The sequence below is a fragment of the Erpetoichthys calabaricus genome, chromosome 2 (genome assembly GCF_900747795.2).
Source record: "Erpetoichthys calabaricus chromosome 2, fErpCal1.3, whole genome shotgun sequence".
In the NCBI taxonomy this organism is placed as follows: domain Eukaryota; kingdom Metazoa; phylum Chordata; class Cladistia; order Polypteriformes; family Polypteridae; genus Erpetoichthys; species Erpetoichthys calabaricus.
The window spans coordinates 19,738,386-19,758,779 of NC_041395.2; the positions used below are offsets into that span (position 1 = coordinate 19,738,386).

General features: G+C 40.7%; 1 protein-coding gene across 1 annotated transcript in view; it reads right to left on the reverse strand.

Moving 5' to 3' along the window:
- Positions 1-20,394, reverse strand: part of alkbh3 (alkB homolog 3, alpha-ketoglutarate dependent dioxygenase) — a 99,328-nt gene that overhangs the window by 15,358 nt on the left and 63,576 nt on the right. The window contains exon 8 of the mRNA XM_028793496.2: positions 10,420-10,629. Within this exon, the coding sequence (XP_028649329.1) occupies positions 10,420-10,629 (210 nt within the window). The remainder of the gene's footprint in view (positions 1-10,419; positions 10,630-20,394) is intronic.

Genomic DNA, 20,394 nt, shown 5'->3' on the forward strand with positions numbered 1-20,394 from the left:
TCCATCTATTGTGTTCATGTATGAGGACTCCTTTCTATAGATCATCCACAATGTCAGTAGTAACCTCTGGGGTCTGGATGGAAGCATTTCTTGGTTTTGGTACATTGCTTACACAACACAAAGCACACAGCTTTTTCATCAATTCCTGAATGGTGTGATTCACAGGGTACTGTTCCACAAATCCATCACGTGTCAAATGTATGAACTTACAGTTCTCACAGTTGAGGCAGACTGTTCCAGTGAATGTGGCCTGTCTTACGCACACAGATAACAGAACTGACAAAAACAAAACAAAATGTGCAAAGAGACTTCCTGCCTGCTTCACCTGATTATGTTTGCCACTACTAAAATCTGCCAGGGGCTCCTTACTGGACACTGAGCTACTTTGTTTTTCTTCACCACCCTATAGAAATCAGTGGGACCCTAGCAGTGTGCTGTCTGGGAAACTATGTACTCCGTTAAAGAAAGGCATGTAGGATGATGGGTGAAAAGCTATCTGGCACTTAGATGACTAAATGTGCCATCCCCTGAACACATGACTACAGTTCTGTATAAGCAGCACAGATAAAAGCTTGAAACGTCAAGAAAGCCTGCGCTAGTTAGGGGCAGCTTGAGAAGAGGGGGAAGGTGATGATAAAACTGACCAAGTCAATGTTCTTTTGCGGAGGAAAGCAGAAAAAAGTGAACTTACATTAAAAGACAAATGTTGTTTTTCAGTGGACACAAGGATAATGTTTGATTTATGCTGCTTTTTATATGATTTGCTCTTTGTGCATTTCAAGTCAAGCTTATTGTGATATGTACATTCGTAGCTAAAAGTTTTGAGAATTACACAAAATATTGGTTTTCACAAAGTTTGCTGCTTCAGTGCTTTTAGATCTTTTTGTCAGATCTTTCTATGGTATACTGAAGTAGAATTACAAGCATTTCATAAGTTTCAAAGGCTTTGACAATTGACAATTACATTAAGTTTATGCAAAGAGTTAATATTTGCAGTGTTGGTCCTTCTTTCTATATCAAGACCTCTGCAATTCGCCCTGGCAGGCTGTCTGTCAATCAACTTCTGGGCCAAATCCTGACTGACAGCAGCCCATTCCTGTATAATCAATGCTTGGAGTTTGTTAAAATTGGTGGCTTTTTGATTGTCCGCCCAACTCTTGAGGATTGACCACAAGTTCGCAATGGGATTAAGGTCTGGGGAGTTTCCTGGCACAAATTACATTGGGAACACATTACTGCCTCAAGTGGAGGAGTTCAAGTATCTCGGGGTCTTGTTCACGAGTGAGGGAAGAATGGAGCGGGAGGTTGACTGACGGATCGGTGCGGCATCCGCAGTAATGCGGACTCTGCAACGGTCCGTTGTGGTAAAGAGAGAGCTGAGCCAAAAGGCAAGGCTGTTGATTCACCAGTCGATCTATGTTCCTACCCTCACCTATGGTCACGAGCTTTGGGTAATAATAATAATAATACATTTTATTTATATAGCGCCTTTCCCATGCTCAAGGCACTTACAGAATAAATAAAGAACGGCAGAATATACAGTATATAGCATTGTACAAACCAGATAAATAAACAAAGAAGATTAAGACAGTAAATTCTGAAAAAAAAAAAAAACAGACAACATAATTGATGGTCTCGCGCACACATACAGGTTACATGAGCATCTTGACAGAGAAGTAAACTGAGAGAAAGGTAATAAAGTCAAGTAGAGCTAAAAGCCTTCCTGAACAGATGAGTTTTGAGTTGTTTTTTAAAAGAATTCATGGAGTCAGCTGACCTGATTAATTTTGGTAGGTCATTCCAGAGTCTGGGCGCTATACAGCTGAAGGCCCTGTCACCCATGGAGTGTAGATTAGTGGGGGTAGTGACTGAAAGAGCAAGATCGCGGATACATGCGGCCGAAATGAGTTTTCTCCGCAGGGTGGCTGGACTTTCCCTTAGAGATAGGGTGAGGAGTTCAGTTATCCGGGAGAGACTCGGAGTAGAGTCGCTGCTCCTCCCCCTCCCATTGGGGTTCCAGGCATGCCCCACTGGGAGAAGGCCACAGGGCAGACCCAGGACACACTGGAGGGATTATATCTCCCGGCTGGCCTTGGAATGCCTTGGGGTCCTCCCAGAGGAGCTGGAGGAGGTGGCCGGGGATAGGGAGGTCTGGGCTTCCCTGCTTAGGCTGCTGCCCCCGCAACCCAACCTCAGATAAGCGGTGGATAATGGATGGATGAATGCAGTTTCCTGGCCATGGACCCAAAATTTCGATGTTTTGTTCTCCGAGCCACTTAGTTACCACTTTTGCTTTATGTCCTGGTTCTCCATCATGCTGGAAAAGACATTTCTGTCTTTTCTGTCACCAAGCTGTTCTTGGATGGTTGGGAAGGATTTTTTGGTCCCATTCTTTATTCATGGCTGTGTTCTTAGGTAAAATTGTGAGTGAGCCCTGCACTCCTTTGGCTGAGAAGCAACCCCACACATGAATGGTCTCAGGATGCTTTACTGTTGGCGTGACACAGGACTGATGGTAGCGCTCACCTTTTCTTTTTTCCCCCCAATGCCCCTAACAATTGGAATGGGAATTCATCAGAGAAAGCAACTTTACCCCAGCAGTCCAATCCCTGTACCTTTTACAGAATATCAGTCTGTCCCTGATGTTTTTCTTGGCTTCTTTGCTGCCCTTCTTGACACCCACCAGGCCATCCTCCAGAAGTCATCGCCTCACTGTGTATGCAGTTGCACTCACACCTTCCTGCTGCCATTCCTGAGTAAGCTCTGTCCTGGTGATGCCGCGATCCTGCAGCTGAATCAACTTTAGGAAACGGTCCAGGCGCTTGCTGGACTTTCTTGGGTGACCTGACCCCTTCACAGCAGCAGTGGAAATGTTTTTTTTGGGGAATAAGCTCATTTTCATGGCAACGTTAATTAATAGATTAATTGCAATTCATCTGATCACTCTTCATAATATTCTGGAGTAGATTCAAATTGCCATCATAAAAACTAAGGCAGTAAACTTTGTGAAAATTCATATGTGTTGCATTCTCAAAACTTTTGGCCATGACTGTATGTAGTGCAATGAAATTTATACATGCCTGCAACCTCAAAAAGGATGGCAAAAACACAATAATAAATAAATACAGTGCATCTGGAAAGTATTCCCAGCGCATCACTTTTTCCACATTTTGTTATGTTACAGCCTTATTCCAAAATGGATTAAATTCATTTTTTTCCTCAGAATTCTACACACAACACCCCATAATGACAACGTGAAAAAAGTTTGAGGTTTTTGCAAATTTATTAAAAATAAAAAAACTGAGAAAGCACATGTACATAAGCATTCACAGCCTTTGCCATGAAGCTCAAAATTGAGCTCAGGTGCATCCTGTTTCCCCTGATCATCCTTGAGATGTTTCTGCAGCTTCATTGTAGTCCACCTGTGGTAAATTCAGTTGACTGGACATGATTTGGAAAGGCACACAGCTGCCTATACTGTATAAGGTCCCACATTTGACAGTTCATGTCAGAGCACAAACCAAGCATGAAGTCAATTGTCTGTAGACCTCCGAGACAGGATTGTCTCGAGGCACAAATCTGGGGAAGGTTACAGAAAAATTTCTGCTACTTTGAAAGTCCGAATGAGCACAGTGGCCTCCATCATCCGTAAGTGGAAGAAGTTCGAAACCACCAGGAATCTTCCTAGAGCTGGCTGCCCATCTAAACTGAGCGATCGGGGGAGAAGGGCCTTAGTCAGGGAGGTGACCAAGAACCCAATGGTTACTCTGTCAGAGCTCCAGAGGTCCTCTGTGGAGAGAGGAGAACCTTCCAGAAGGACAACCATCTCTGCAGCAATCCACCAATCAGGCCTGTATGGTAAAGTGGCCAGACGGAAGCCACTCCTTAGTAAAAAGCACATGGCAGCCCGCCTGGAGTTTGCCAAAAGGCACCTGAAGGACTCTCAGTCCATGAGAAAGAAAATTCTCTGGTCTGATGAGACAAAGATTGAACTCTTTGGTGTGAATGCCAGGCATCACATTTGGAGGAAACCTGGCACTATCCCTACAATGAAGCATGGTGGTGGCAGAATCATGCTGTGGGGATGTTTTTCAGCAGCAGGAACTAGGAGACCAGTCAGGATAAAGGGAAAGATGACTGCAGCAATGTACAGAGACATCCTGGATGAAAACCTGCTCCACAGCGCTCTTGACCTCAGACTGGAGCGACGGTTCATCTTTCAGCAGGACAACGACCCTAAGCACACAGCCAAGATATCAAAGGAGTGGCTTCAGGACAACTCTGTGAATGTCCTTGAGTGGCCCAGCCAGAGCCCAGACTTGAATCTGATTGTACATCTCTGGAGAGATCTTAAAATGGCTGTGCAACGACGCTTCCCATCCAACCTGATGGAGCTTGAGAGGTGCAGCAAAGAGGAATGGGCGAAACTGGCCAAGGATAGGTGTGCCAAGCTTGTGGCATCATATTCAAAAAGACTTGAGGCTGTAATTGCTGCCAAAGGTGCATCGACAAAGTATTGAGCAAAGGCTGTGAATACTTATGGACATGGGATTTCTCAGTTTTTTTATTTTTAATAAATTTGCAAAAACCTCAAGTAAACTTTTTTCATGTTGTCATTATGGGGTATTGTGTGTAGAATTCTGAGGAAAAAAATGAATTTAATCCATTTTGGAATAAGGCTGTAACATAACAAAATGTGGAAAAAGTGATGGGCTGTGAATACTTTCTGGATGCACTGTAAGGTACACTATCTAAGCATACAACAAAACCTTAAAATTGCAATAACGATTCTAAAGCCCACACCACTGCCATGTACGTTGGTAACACTATTAGCTATACCATACCATACCATTTTTATTTGTTAAGCGCTTAAAAACACAGCATTACAACTGACCGAAGCGCTGTACAGTTAAAACAAGCAAGACTAAAAGCAAAATATTAAAAACAAACATTAAGAGAGAATTAAAACAGAGACACTAAAAAACAGGTCAGGGGACCCAATAAAACAGAGAAATAGCAAAAAGCAAGTGGAAATAAGACAGGTTAAGAATTAAAAGCCAATGTGAAGAAGTGAGTTTTTAGGTTTGACATTAGGAGAGTCCAGCAGGTGGTAGCAGGGTGAGCTAACTTGAAGTCAAAATAGCTGTATAAAGATGGCAGCCCCACTGCAGCATGTAGCAAAGAGGAGCATAATTCTGCCATCCCCTTTTGGAGCAGTGCAGGGCTAAAGCCTGTCGAAATTTATTGGCAAATGAAGGTTCATTATGTTGATGCATGTCTGTTACTTCAGCAAGTGAATGAGTGGAGCAGGACATTTTGAAACAGTGGGAGTTCTATGACAAACTTTCTTCAACCCAAGTCAGATGCACCGAGTAGTAACACCAGAGTCGACTGAAGAATTTGAACGCATTGTGATGAAAAATCGTCGAGTGACGGTGAATGAAATAGCCGTATTAGTGGACGTCAGTCATGGTTTAGCACAACACAGCATCCATGATGTACCCCACTTCCACAATGTGTCTGCAAGGTGGGTGCTTGAAACGACCAGGCCCTGGCTTGTGCCCTAGTAGTAAATGTCCACGATTTGGACCTCCTGATCCAAAGCCACTCAGAGGCCCCTTCTGCAGCATCAATGGTGGATTTTATGACGCTCCTTTTCACAGCTCCTGTAATGCCAAACGTGTCATGGACCTTGCATAATGAGTGGCCAGAAAAAGCCACTCCTGATCACTGGCATGAAAATGGGAATCAGATAAGTCAGAGCCCGATTCAAAAATAATTGGAAAAACATCGTCCATGGCACATTTTATTTTGTACATTCACTTCGCTCTCTCACCAGATACCGATGCTATTTTAGACGTTGTTTACTCTTCGCGACTCAAGCACGCACAGTTATTTGAGGTCCAAACAACTAAGCTAACTTTCCTTCTAGCAAAGAAAACTGAACTGTAACGTAACGGTGATTTTCGCCCTCTACGCCTGGAGGTCAACTAAAGTTGACATTCACCTTCAACCCCTTGTGTCAACATAAATCAACATTCACCCTCACAGAGAGTCATGTCTTCGGCTTGACGTCTCATCAGAAGGACAGTGCCAATTTGTACAGCACAGTGTCCTCGTTACTGTACTGAGATCCACAGACACCAACAATTCTTCCAGCAGCAACCCTAGCCTTTTTACTAGATGACCTCCCATCCAAGGCTCAAACATGCTCAGCTTCAGGTGGACAAATTGTTCTAAAGTGCAGGTGGTATGGCTGCCGGCTAATGCAAGGTGATTCCTTCTGTTCTGCACGTGTGAACAATCAGGCCCTACACACATAAGGGTTTAAAGTCCAATGTTTGAGTCACTATGTTACACAACAAGCATTCCAGACACTACTCCGACACTGCTCCACAAGCTCCTGGTACTTGGACCACTTTCAATAATTTCAATAATTAGCCTCTTCAATGTGGTCCTCCCAAGGGACTGTCATCTCCACTATGAGCACCTGCTTTGAAGAGGCAGATGTTAACGCCCTGTCTGGCTTCAAAGAAGTTGGTGTAACATGGTCCGAAAACTTGAGCTGCCTGCCCAAGTCTACTCACAGCTCCCAGTGAAGTAAGTAAAAAGTGTGTTTCGCCATATGTTAAGTCACTGCAGGTGTGACCACCTTCCACCAGCTGCTTCTCTGCTCTACAGTATAAAACGGATGGCAAACACTGAACTTTGCTTTGGGGAGTGAGAGGGCATGTTGCAGGTGCCGTATGTGCCTGAGTGGCCTCTTCATCTTCTGTAATATGGTTTATTTTTTTTACATGTTGTACTTCATGCACTGTCATCCCAGGAAAGCCTAACAATACGCCAACGGTTGTGATTGCTAACAGTACCCACTCTAAACGCTTCCACGTCTGATCATTGCTCTATTTTTTTCAAACTCATCACTACCAGGCAATGATGTAAACACACTGAAAAAGCGCAGCTCAGACTTTGCAGATTTTATTTAATGTATAGAAGAAGCTGTAGAAGATTAAAAAAAATATGCTGAACATTGCAATATTGCCTTTAACAAACTGATTTTTCTGAAATAAAATCAAATCGACAATTCAGCAAGTTTCCAAATTCTAACTGACATATACACCCACATCATTCACACTGTGCCCTTTTATGATTTACAATTAACTTAAATTGTATGTCTGTTACAGTAGGGGAGCAAAAAGAAAACTACAGTGCCCAAAGGGCAATTTACCCAGAAACAACATCCTGCAGACAGTGACAGAGATTCAAACATGTCTGCCGGAGCGCAGAGGCACTGGTAACCTTTCTGGTAACCACTGTACTTTCTTAGAGTGAAACCCAACCGCACAATTTATCTCACACAAATTCCATTATATCATTGTAGTAGAAATAAAAAAATATTATTGGATGAGTGTTTTGGGCTTTTAATGTAAATTTTACTATAATATGGCCTTCCCCCACCATTAACCCTTATCTTCAAAATAACACTGGTTTACAAAAAAATATTTTTTGTTTGCTACTGGGAACTTCAGAGCAGCTCTTTATTAAGTTTTTTACACTGATTTCATATATGAAAATATGCCAGCATGTTAGGTTTTTGAAATTCACATCATTGACGTTTTGACACTTTTGAATATCAATATATCAACACGATATCTGGAGTTTGCACTCTGTCCCACCAAAATTGTTTTGATGTGTTTATTCTGAAAACAAATCAGAAGACGATACCAGAGACACGTTAAAGTATATATATATATATATATGTCAATTTACCTCAATATAAAAGTGAGGTCAGCGTGCCCAAAAATGTTGGGAGGCCTCACTTTTGCACTTGTACTGCACATCCGTCTCTCTTTGCAAGAACCAACAGTAGTCACCCATCATACTCGGAGTGAATTTTCCTTGATATCAGTTTTCCATCACCTTTGTATCTTGATAAAATCTTTCTCTATACTCATCGTTGACATCGCCCAGATTTGGTGGATAAAAGTCGAGATGTAAAAAATGCATCTTCAGTGACATTTGGGCTCCCATAAGTTGATACGCTTTCAGCAGGTTCTGTACAAGCTCAGCCTTATTCTCTGCTCTGTGACTGCCAAGAAAATTCTGGACAGCCTGCACGAATGCTTCCCATGCTGCAGATTCAGTGGGCTTCAGTTTCCTTTTGAACTCATCATCAAGCAACACTTCATAGATGTCAGGAACAACAAAAACACCTAACTTAATTTTTGCTTCACTTTTCTCGAGACCAAACCTATTTCTTAAATGCTGAAAAGCATTGCTGTTTCTGTCCATCGCCTTGACAAAATTTTCGAGAAAATGGTGAATCTAACAAACAAAATGTCCTGAAATGCAATGTTATGTTTAACAGTAAAACCTCTACCTACTGCACCATCATGTCTGAGTTGTGTCATTATGCTTTAGAGTCATATAAGACCTGGTAATCAGTAACAAATATTTTTTCTGCTAATCAAAAATTGTGTTTTAAATAAAATTAATAATGACAAGGTAAACAACTCACAACTGTTAGTAACGTGTGGCAAATTCTTTTATCTCAATGGCATCCCTAGTGGAATTACCGGTATTTACCAAAATGGTTATCCGCCTTTACTGTTCAGACACCCTATTTGTCCAACTTGGAATTGTCATTGGCAAACATGGTTTATCGTTCCATTGCTATGCTGATGACACTCAGCTTTACCTCAGGACTACTCCCACCTCCTCTACTGCTCCTCTGCCAACATCTACATTGACTACCTGCCTGGAGGAGATAGAGTCATGGATGAGGCTCAATTTTCTTCAGTTGAATAGATCCAAAACAGAAGCCATCTTAGTTGGTACATCACATCATCTCTGTTCTTCTACCATCACCAGTATTACTTTCTCTGGCCAAAATATTCCTCTTTCCACATCTGTTACTAATTTGGGTGTTAGAATGGACTCCCAACTTACTTTTGACACTCACATCAAATATCTCTGTAAGTCATCTTTTTACCATCTCAAGAACATCGCCAAACTCCGCCCATTACTCACCCTGGCAGATGCAGAGAAGCTCGTCCATGCCTTTGTTTCTTCCAGGCTGGATTACTGTAATGCGCTGCTCATTGGGATTCCTGGCAAGAGTATCCAGAGATTCCAGTATATTCAGAACAGCGCTGCCAGGATCCTGATGAGGGTGCGAAAGCATGATCACATCACCCCAATCCTGAAAACCCTTCACTGGCTCCCTGTTTCATTCAGAATAGAGTATAAGGTCTCCCTTCTTACCCATCAGTGCATTTATGGACATGCCCCTTTTTATCTACAGGAACTCCTTACCCCTCATAACTCCTTACGTTCCCTCCGCTCTGTACACACTAACACTCTTCAAGTCCCCAGAACTAAGCTCAGCAGCATGGGTGACAGGGCGTTTTCATCTGTGGCGCCGAGGCTGTGGAATGCCCTCCCTGATTACCTGAGAGCTCCACAGTCGACTGAGGCCTTTAAGCGAAACCTAAAAACTCATCTTTTTAGAAAGACATTTTGTTAAAGTATTTTATAGATTCTTGTGTTTTTTATTAATCTATTTTTACTCTGTAGCACTTTGGGATTGCTAAAATATAAAGTGCAATATAAATAAAATTTATTATTATTATTAAGACCTGGAACATCATAACTAAAAAAATGGGACGTGCTGACGAAAACGGTTTTCAGATTTGGAGTCAGCAAGTGAAACCTGTTAAAGTAAAAGTGAAAGACTCCCAGTAGCAAAATGCGTGTTGACCAGTGTAATACTTTTTAGACCCCTGATGTTAATAGATTCCTATGGGTGCCCTGAGGTTAAAAATACCTCTTAGGGCCCTGAGGTTAAAAACACTCCTTGGGTCCCTGATGTTATATTTTACCCCTTGGGTGCCTTAAATTAAAAAAAAAACCCAGGGGCAAATGTCTATCTTTTAGTTTCCCTTATTTTACATTAATTTTGATCATTTTAATGAAACTTTAGATTAAAATAATAAGGAGCTGTTAGGATTTTTCCATTTTATTAAGGTTATAAATTTAGTTTTTACTTAAATTAGTTTTAAAGTATAATTTAATTGTTTTTAAAATGACCAATAGGGGGCACTATTTTGGAACCTTCATAAAATCTTAAATAAATGGATTGCAAATTTTATACAATTATTTATACTCATTTAAATATATTTTTAAAGTATTTTAACATTTTAGAATGGACTTTTCTACAGCATAAACCTTAATTATTATTGTTTTTTTAATTTTATAGTGTAAAATAAAATGGACAAATAAATTTGATAAATATTTGTATCAGTGCACCCGTGCACGACTTTTAAGTCTCCCCTTCCCTAAACCAACCACTAAGATAGAGTAGCTAGCCGTAAGGCACCAAGTCATCACCATTTTTAAATAGACCCTATACCGTCTTACCGGAGATGGCTGCTTGCGTAGCTCAAAACTGCGAGTATCACCAAGGCTGACTGATCCAATGACAGGGTGTGGTCCAAGTGAAGGTTCAGAGTCGCTGTGCCAGGCAATGCTGTCCTTGCCATCACGATAGAGGTTACACAGCAAAGAGTTAAAGGTGTGTCCAGAAGCCAACTCAACACGCTGACGCAGCTCCACTAACACTGGGTGCCACTGAGAAAAGAACAAAGAGCTGTGATCGATCATAGAGTCACCCATAAAGTGCTCTGTAATGCTCCACACTGTCAGAGACCTAAGCATTTGCAGGCTGTTTTAATTGCCATTCAAGGAAATTATATGTGCAATAAATCCTAATTTGCTAACTTTGCCTCATTATGTAACACAATTACAGTTCTGAGCAAAAAAAAAATATAGAAAGTCCACAAAGGGCTACCTATGACTTTTTTTTTTTTTTTTATATTTTTGTGAAATTCATTGTTAACATGCGTTCAACCAAATCCTAACACCAAGAGTTTAGAATGGCATACAGTGGATTCAGAAATAATAATAATAATTCTTTACATTTATCTAGCGCTTTTCTCACAACTCAAAGCGCTTAGCAATTGCAGGTTAAGGGCCTTGCTCAAGGGCCTAACAGAGCAGAGTCCCTTTTGGCATTTCACGGGATTCGAACCGGCAACCTTCCGATTGCAAGTGCAGATCCCTAGCCACAGAGCCACCACTCCACCTAGAAAGTATTCAGACCCCTTCAATTTATGCCCTTTGACACTCCGGGTCATGGGGCCATTTTGAAAAGCATTTTGGTCTCGTCCATTACGGGAGATAGACGTCTGAAGCAGAACTCCATTAGCAGCTGTGTTATTTTTTCTCTTATTTTTTATCATTCCAACGTATCCTGTATTTACCCAACTTGAGGAGGTTCTATTACAGTATATGCAAGCATGTATGCGGTAAGAAAGGGGCTCAGAAAGAAACAGAAAAGCAGGAATTGAAACTCAGTGGACATCAAAGTAAATACAGATCTCTACAAAATGGTCTAAATTATTTACAAATATAAAACATGTATAAGTCTCGATTGCATAAGTATTCCCCTCATTTAATAGGACACCCCAAAATCATCACTGGTGCAGCCCACTGACTTTAGAATTCACAGAATTAATTTAATGGAGATTGTCTGTCTGGGGTTTCAGTTAATTGTGGTCTAAATGCACCTAGTCTGGAAGTGGTGAGTTAGCAAGATGGACTAACCTACACAATGAAGACAAAGGAACACTCCAAGCAAAACTGTGAAAAGGAGATTGAAATTCACAACTCAGGGCAATGAGTCAAGAAAATATCCAAGTCACTGAATATCCAGTTAAATCAATCATGGTGAAATAGCAAGAGTACGGCATAGCTGTGAATCTACTGGAGCAGGCCATCTACAAAAACTCACGGAGGCAAGTGAGGGAGGCCATCAAGAGACCTCTGAAAGAGTTCCAAGTTACTGGGGCTGAGACTGGAGAGAGAGGCTATGCCGACAGAGCTTGTTGCTCAGGTGCTTCAACAGTCGCAGCTTTATGAGAGAGTGGCAAAGAGAAAAAGCACACAGCACATTTCAGCTAGGGTTGACCAGGAGGTCCATGGGAGACACTGAAGTCAGTTGTAAGCAGGTTCTGTGGTTTGATGGAGCTGTTTGGCCATTCAGACTAAACACCATGTTTGAACATGGCACATCATCAAAAACACACCATCCTCAGCGTGAAGCATGGCAGTGGCAGAATCAGGCTGTGGGGATACTTCTCTGCAGCAGGCCCTGTAAGGTGTGTGAGGGTGAAAAAGAAGGCAGCAAACACAAGGAAATACTGGAGGAAAACTGCATGCAGTTTGCAAGAAAACCAGCACTTGGTAAGAAGATTTGTTTTCCAGCAAGATAACAACCACAAGCACAGGGCCAAAGCTACACTGGAATGGCTTCTAAACAACAACATTAATATTCTAGATCAGCGGTTCTCAAACATTCAGTCTCAGAGTCCTCAGAGCCCCCCATGGCTGTAAGTTTTTGTCCCAATCCATTTCTTCTCTTAATTGGACTCCTACCTTAACTGGCTTTCCCAGTTTCAATGCTTTTTACAACCATATGGAAATTACAAAATGGTTTTCTTATATTTTTACTTAATGAAGCAGGAATTTTCGTGTTTTAGATGGGTAAGAATTCACTATCATTTTAAATATTTTTTGATTTATTTAATGTTCTGTTCATTTAGACAATTATTTGCTAATAAGCAAACAAGTAGGTAGCACTGAAGGTGCTGCCAATGCTGGCACTAGGTCATTTTACATCCTAGGCCAAGCTTATGTGTGCCAACTAACTATTTGGTAGCTAACCCTTGCAGCTGGGTTTTACCCACCCCTTACGATCTGTGCCCTAGATGATCACCTTAATCATGATGCCAGCCCTGGGTGCTCCTTTCAGAGTCATTTCTGCTGGCGTCTTCTCTACTCAATATTAATTGTCTGCATGCAGATTCAATTAAGAAAGCAAACTCCACACAAAACGTGAATTTAAAAAAATAACCAAACAAATTAAACATGGGGCAGCACGGTGGCACAGTGGGTAGCGCTGCTGCCTCGCAGTTAGGAGACCCAGGTTCGCTTCCCGGGTCCTCCCTGCGTGGAGTTTGCATTTTCTCCCCGTATCTGCATGGGTTTCCTCCAGGTACTCCAGTTTCCTCCTACAGTCCAAAGACAAGCAGGTTAGGTGCATTGGCGATTCTAAATTGTCCCTAGTGTGTGTGTGTGTGTGTGTATGTCTGTGTATGCGCGCATCCTGTGGTGGGCTGGCACTCTGCCCAGGGTTTATTGAAAAAATTACATGTATGTCTAAATTTGCTAAAAGTGTAAATCCGACACCACTGCTTTTTTCTTAATACAAAATAAAAAGATAAAAAATATGGGTTGGAGATGATGGCACTGACCAGAAAGCAGGAGACAGAGCTGGAGGTAGCAGAGTTAAAGATGCTAAGATTTGCATTGGGTGTGACAAGGATGGACAGGATTAGAAATGAGGACATTAGAGGGTCAGCTCAGGTTGGACGGTTGAGAGGCGAGATTGCATTGGTTCGGACATGTGCAGAGGAGAGATGCTGAGTATATTGGGAGAAGGATGTTAAGGATAGAGTTGCCAGGCAAGAGGAAAAGAGGTAGGCCTAAGCAGAGGTTTATGGATGTGGTGAAAGAGGACATGTAGGTGGTGGGTGTAACAGAGCAAGATGACGAGGACAGGAAGATATGGAAGAAGATGATCTGCTGTGGCAACCCCTAACGGGAGCAGCCGAAAGAGGAAGAACAAACTATGTGACACCTTAAAGGTAAAAATGGCGAATTGACTGAGATCCTGGTTGCTGCAAAAACCTGCAGACACAGGAGGCTCTGAGGACTGAACAATGAGAACCACTGCTCTGATGAGGCTAAGTTCCAGGGGCCTCATTTATAAAACTGTGCTTAGATTCCATAAATGGTATACACACACACACACACACAAGGAAAAACTCAGATTTCTAAAACCGTATGTACGGCTGATGACACGCCAAGTTCCTTTGTAAATCACAAATCAACTTAAAACTATACGTGCATACGCTTTTAGCCACTCCCTATCACCGCCTCTCAATATACTGTATGGCATAAAAATACCTTTTTTTTTTTGGATATTTTTGATCTAATCACCATATAAATTAGCCCATATTCCTAAGCAACCTCTGTACTATAAAGCATAAAAGAACAGAAAGGAAAAAAAGGCAGAAAAAGAAACTTAAGTAAATGTGAACTTGAAGTATTACTGACTGAAGTGGTGAACTGCAAAAACATTCTTTTTGCTGGTCTCTCTGCAGGAGTCACAAGTAAAAGAAAAAAAAACAGGCTGAGTGAAGAGAGCAATAACAAAGTGACCAGACCGCTACCCGTGCACAGCATGAATTGACGCAGGCTGTATGCGTAGAACCACAAGATATTAAGAACGTTCCTATTGAACTTGTAAAAAGAAAAGAAAATCATTTTGCCAAGTAAATGTCAGTGTTGCAATACACTCAAGTCAATTTACATTCACCTTACAACACCCAAATGTCTTTGAATTGCCACTGCGTTGAGGAACAGGGTGTGGGTGATCCATGCGCTCATCTTGGCCTGTCTCAGGTGGCAGAGGCACTCCATGCTTTTTCTACTATGTTATGCAGTACTGCATGAGCCATCACGATGCAACAACAGTTTGTGGGGCTGGACAGCAGTGTGAGAGGCTATGCAAGTACTGATCTGGACGATTCAGACTTCCATAGTATGTGCTGAATTGAAGCCTACATTACAGATTCCATCAAGAAGAAATCACATGATCCCTGCTTATGGCTATGGCTTATGAACTTCAAACATGAACTGTTGAACAACTGATGGGTCCTCTGACAAGATGGCACCTTCACACTCCTTTATTTCGCAATCCTGCCCTAAATATCGGAGGCCATTCAGTTTCCTCCTCCTACTTCTCCTTGATGTCTGGTATGTCTGTGTTAGGAAATATATTTAATGAGTCAGGGCTGGAAGTGTTCCTTTCTCTTTGCTCTATCCCTTCTCTTGATTCACTAACGCAATGTCTTACTTGTATTTCTGAATGGATGAATAGTAATTTTCTAAAGCTAAATAAAGAGAAAACTGAAATTTTAGTGATTAGCGATAATGGATACAATAAGGCTATTAGAAACAAACTGGATGCATTAGGATTAAAAGTCAAGACGGAGGTAAAAAGCTTAGGTGTAACTGTTGACTGTAATCTGAATTTTAAATCGCATATTAATCAGATCACTAGGACAGCATTTTTTCATTTAAGAAACATAGCAAAAGTTAGACCTTTTATATCATTGAAAGATGCAGAGAAATTAGTTCACGCGTTTACTGTAACGCACTCCTCTCAGGTCTACCCAAAAAAGACATAACTCGTTTGCAACTAGTGCAGAATGCAGCTGCTAGAATCCTAACTAGGAAAAGAAAATCCGAGCACATTTCTCCAGTTTTGATGTCACTACACTGGTTACCTGTGTCATTCAGGATTGACTTTAACATTCTGCTTATGGTTTATAAAGCCTTAAATAATCTCGCCCCATCTTATATATCGGAATGTCTGACATCTTATATTCCAAATTGCAACCTTAGATCCTCAAATGAGTGTCTGCTTAGAATTCCAAGAGCAAAACTTAAAAGAAGTAGTGAGGCGGGCGGGCTTCTGCTGTTATGCAACTAAAATCTGGAATAGCCTGCCAATAGGAATTCGCCAGGCTGATACAGTGGAGCACTTTAAAAAACTGCTGAAAACACATTATTTTAACATGGCTTTCTCATAACTTCACTTTAATTTAATCCTGATACTCTCTATATCCAATTCATTATAATAACTATTCATGGTGGCTCTAAAATCCATACTAACCCCTACTCTCTCTTCTGTTCCTTTTTCCGGTTTCTTTGTGGTGGTGGCACATCTACTCAAAGCACCGTGATGTTCCAACATTGTTGGATTAAAAGCCAGAAGTCTGCATGACCATCATCATCAAGTCCTTCCATGAGAACCTTAAATACAAAGAGGACTATTTTATTTATGTTAGGTAGAATGCCCAGAGGGGACTGGGCGGTCTCGTGGCCTGGAACCCCTACAGATTTTATTTTTTTCTCCAGCCGTCTGGAGTTTTTTTTTTTTTGTTTTTTCTGTCCTCCCTGGCCATTGGACCTTACTCTTTCTCTATGTTATCTAATATTGTCTTATTTTAATTTCTTACTTTGTCTTTTATTTTTATTTTCTTCATTATGTAAAGCACTTTGAGCTACTTTTTTGTATGAAAATGTGCTATATAAATAAATGTTGTTGTTCAGTATTGTACTTTTTCTATTGGCAGGTGAAGTCTATGCTCTTTCTCCCCCTCTTCCAATTCATCCTCTGTAATCATTTGTTTCATCCCTTTCTCATAAATCCAAACAGACATCTGGTCTCTATTCCCTCCTCCACAAACCTTCCCTCAAAACTCTCTCTCATTGGCTAACAGACCTTTGCACATCCTCTGTGTTCTGCTGGCAAACCATCTTTTCAAATACCAACAATTGCTCTAACAATCTAACAACACTATTTAAATTTGTTCATAGACTGCACCCTACTCCCCAGAGACGTTATCTAATGGGACTAGAATTAGATCTGCTTTGTCATCTCTGTCCTCTTGAAGTCCCTGACACTTTCCTCCATATGTTCTGGGAATGTCCTCCAGAACGCTCTCTGGTGCCATGTGTCTATGTTTCTTCTGTTCCCCATTCCTTTGTCCCCGCAAGTCCTTCTCCTCCTAGACCATTCTCTCTACCAATGGAGGCTTTTATTGACTACAACCAATGCAGCTAAGTTGCTTTTGGCCTCACACTGGAAAGTCCCTGTCTCTCCTGTAATATGAAAGTCTTCATTTTATAATCTTCTTACCCTTCTTCAACTTTCTACAGCTAGGATCAACAACTCTTCCAAGCTCTGCTATCCACAACTGGCTTCATGCTGTTCATTTAGTAAAGAGCTGGTTGTGGTTGCAGTTTCTCCTGTCCACCTTTCTTCTTCTTTTTTCTTTTTTGTTTTTAACATCGTCGTGCACTCCTGTGTGAGGTGTGTGTATGCATGTGCCAGTTTAACAGTTGACTTTTTTCTTTTTCTCTTATTGCGCTTCTGTTTAATTGTAACAGAGCAAGATGCAGAGGACCAGAAGATATGGAAAAAGATGATCCGCTGTGGCAACTGAAAGAAGAAGTGTTTCTGTTTAACTGGCCATTTCATGTGGGGTAGGGTTGAGGGTGTTTGTTGTTACACAGCCCAAAAATAATTTTTGTTCTTTTACTGTATCTCTTTTTCATTTTATCAATAAACATTTGATCACAAAAAAAATATTAATAATAATGTTGACAACAACTGTATTGAGAGAACATGTCAGTTAACTGTGACAGAATTAGTTCAAGAACATCAGAACGGGACTGACAATTCATCAACACACGCTATGAAGTGACATTTTCTGTTCACTTCACTGTCTTGCTGTCTGGAGTCGCTAAAATGCCAACATCAAAAACAATCAGCGTAGGACTTGGCGTGGTCATTGATACGGGTCTTTCAGACCATTTTCTTCTACTTTTTAATATAGAAATAATGATAGAAAACACTCATGAGAAGCATATTGTTAAAAAACGCTTCTTTGACTCATCAGCAACTTTAAAACTTACAAACATTCTAACCAATCAGTCCGTTTATAGTGCCAACTATAATAGCGAGGAGAATGTAAATAGTAAGGTGGAAAGATTTAATACTAAAGTGAGGGCTGCTGTTGATATAGTTGCACCTGAAAAGACAGTTAAAAAATCTTCTAGCATTGTTATACCTTGGAAGACCCAAAGAGTGTCAGATTTAAAGAGAACATGCCGTAGAGCTGAGCGTAAATGGAGGAAGACTAAACTAACTATTGACTATGAGATATTAAAAGTTAAAATAACAGAATACAATAACACAGCCCGTCTTGAGAGGCGCTGCTATTTCTCTAAGATTATAAATAACAATGCTAGTAATCCCAGAGTCTTATTTTCGACAATTGATCATCTGTTAAACCCAGGTAACTCAAAGGAATGCCTCCTAAGTACTTCCAGTAAAACCTGTGAGGCTATCGCTGTATTTTTCAATCAAAAAATTAATGATATTAGAAATAACATAGTATATCTCCCCAACACTAAGGATCCCCCGAAACCCCAGTACTCCATAATAAATAAATTAGAGTCTTTCACTAGGATAGATTTACCTGATTTACATAAAATAATTTCTCAAATGAAACCATCCACCTGTGCCCTTGACCCAATACCAACAAATTTTTTCAAAGAAGTATCGGGTGTGCTTATTGATAATGTTCTTGACATAGTAAATTCGTCATTAGATACGGGGGTCTTCCCAGACTGTCTTAAGACTGCGGTATTTAAACCCCTACTTAAGAAAAATAATCTTGACCCCTCTGCTCTTGAAAATTATAGACCCATCTCTAACCTGCCTTTCTTAAGTAAAATTCTAGAGAAGGCAGTTATTATGCAGTTAAATGAGCACCTCAATAAACATGCTATTCTTGATAAATTTCAGTCAGGTTTTAGAACAAATCACAGCACAGAAACTGCACTTGTTAAAGTAGTAAATGACTTGCGGGTAAATGCAGACAGAGGCCATTTATCTGTTCTCATCCTCTTAGATTTGAGTGCCGCATTTGACACTATTGATCATAATATTCTTAAGAATCGCCTTAGTCAATGGGTGGGCCTCTCTGGCAGTGTCTTAAACTGGTTTGAATCCTACCTGGCAGGGAGAAAATTCTTTGTTAGTTGTGGTAATTATAACTCAAAGACACATGATATTCTATATGGTGTTCCACAAGGCTCTATCCTGGGTCCGCTGCTCTTCTCCATCTACATGCTTCCATTAGGTCAGATTATCTCGGGACATAACGTGAGCTACCACAGCTATGCTGATGACACACAGCTGTATTTATCAATAGCACCTGATGACCCCAAATCTCTTGATTCGCTAACACAATGTCTAACCTGTATCTCAGAATGGATGAATAGTAACTTTCTCAAATTAAATAAAGAAAAAACCGAAATCTTAGTGATTGGCAATAATGGATACAATGAGGCTATTAGAAATAAACTGGATGCATTAGGATTAAAAGTCAAATCGGAGGTAAAAAGCTTAGGGGTAACCGTTGATTGTAATCTGAATTTTAAATCGCATATTAATAAAATCACTAGGACAGCATTTTTTCACCTAAGGAACATAGCAAAAGTTAGACCTCTTATATCATCGAAAGATGCAGAGAAATTAGTTCATGCGTTTGTCTTTAGTCGGCTAGATTACTGTAATGCACTCCTCTCAGGACTCCCCAAAAAAGACATCAATCGTTTGCAGTTAGTGCAGAATGCAGCTGCTAGAATCCTTACCAGGAAAAGAAAATCCGAACACATTTCTCCAGTTTTGATGTCACTACACTGGTTACCTGTGTCATTCAGAATTGACTTTAAAATTCTGCTTATGGTTTATAAAGCTTTAAATAATCTCGCCCCGTCTTATATATCGGAATGTCTGACACCTTATATTCCAAATCGCAACCTCAGATCCTCAACTGAGTGTCTCCTTAGAATTCCAAGAGCAAAACTTAAAAGAAGTGGTGAGGCGGCCTTCTGCTGTTATGCACCTAAAATCTGGAATAGCCTGCCAGTAGGAATTCGCCAGGCTAATACAGTGGAGCACTTTAAAAAACTACTGAAAACACATTACTTTAACATGGCCTTCTCATAACTTCACTGTAATTTAACCCTGACACTCTGTATATCCAATTCATTATAATAACTATTCATTCAAAATTTGTACTAACCCCTACTCTCTCTTCTGTTTCCTTTTCCGGTGTCCTATTGGTGGTGGCTTGTGCCACCACCATCTACCCAAAGCACCATGATGTTCCAACAATGATGGATGGATTAAAAGCCAGAAGTCTGTATAACCATCAGCATCAAGTGACTCCGTGAGAACCCTAACTACAAAGAGGACTATTTCATTTATGTTAGGTAGAATGCCCAAAGGGGACTGGGCGGTCTCGTGGCCTGGAACCCCTACAGATTTTATTTTTTTCTCCAGCTTTCTGGAGTTTTTTTTTGTTTTTTCTGTCCACCCTGGCCATCGGACCTTACTCCTTATTATGTTAACTAAGGTTGTCTTATTTTAATTTCTTTTTTGTCTTTTATTCTTCTTTTCTTCATTATGTAAAGCACTTTGAGCTACTTTTTGTATGAAAATGTGCTATATAAATAAATGTTGTTGTTGTTGTTGTTGTTGTAGGGATGGTGCCATAAACTCAGGCCAATTTTCAAACCTAGTTTGTGGTGGCTCTGAGGCTAGGGATCTGCACTGGCAATCGGAAG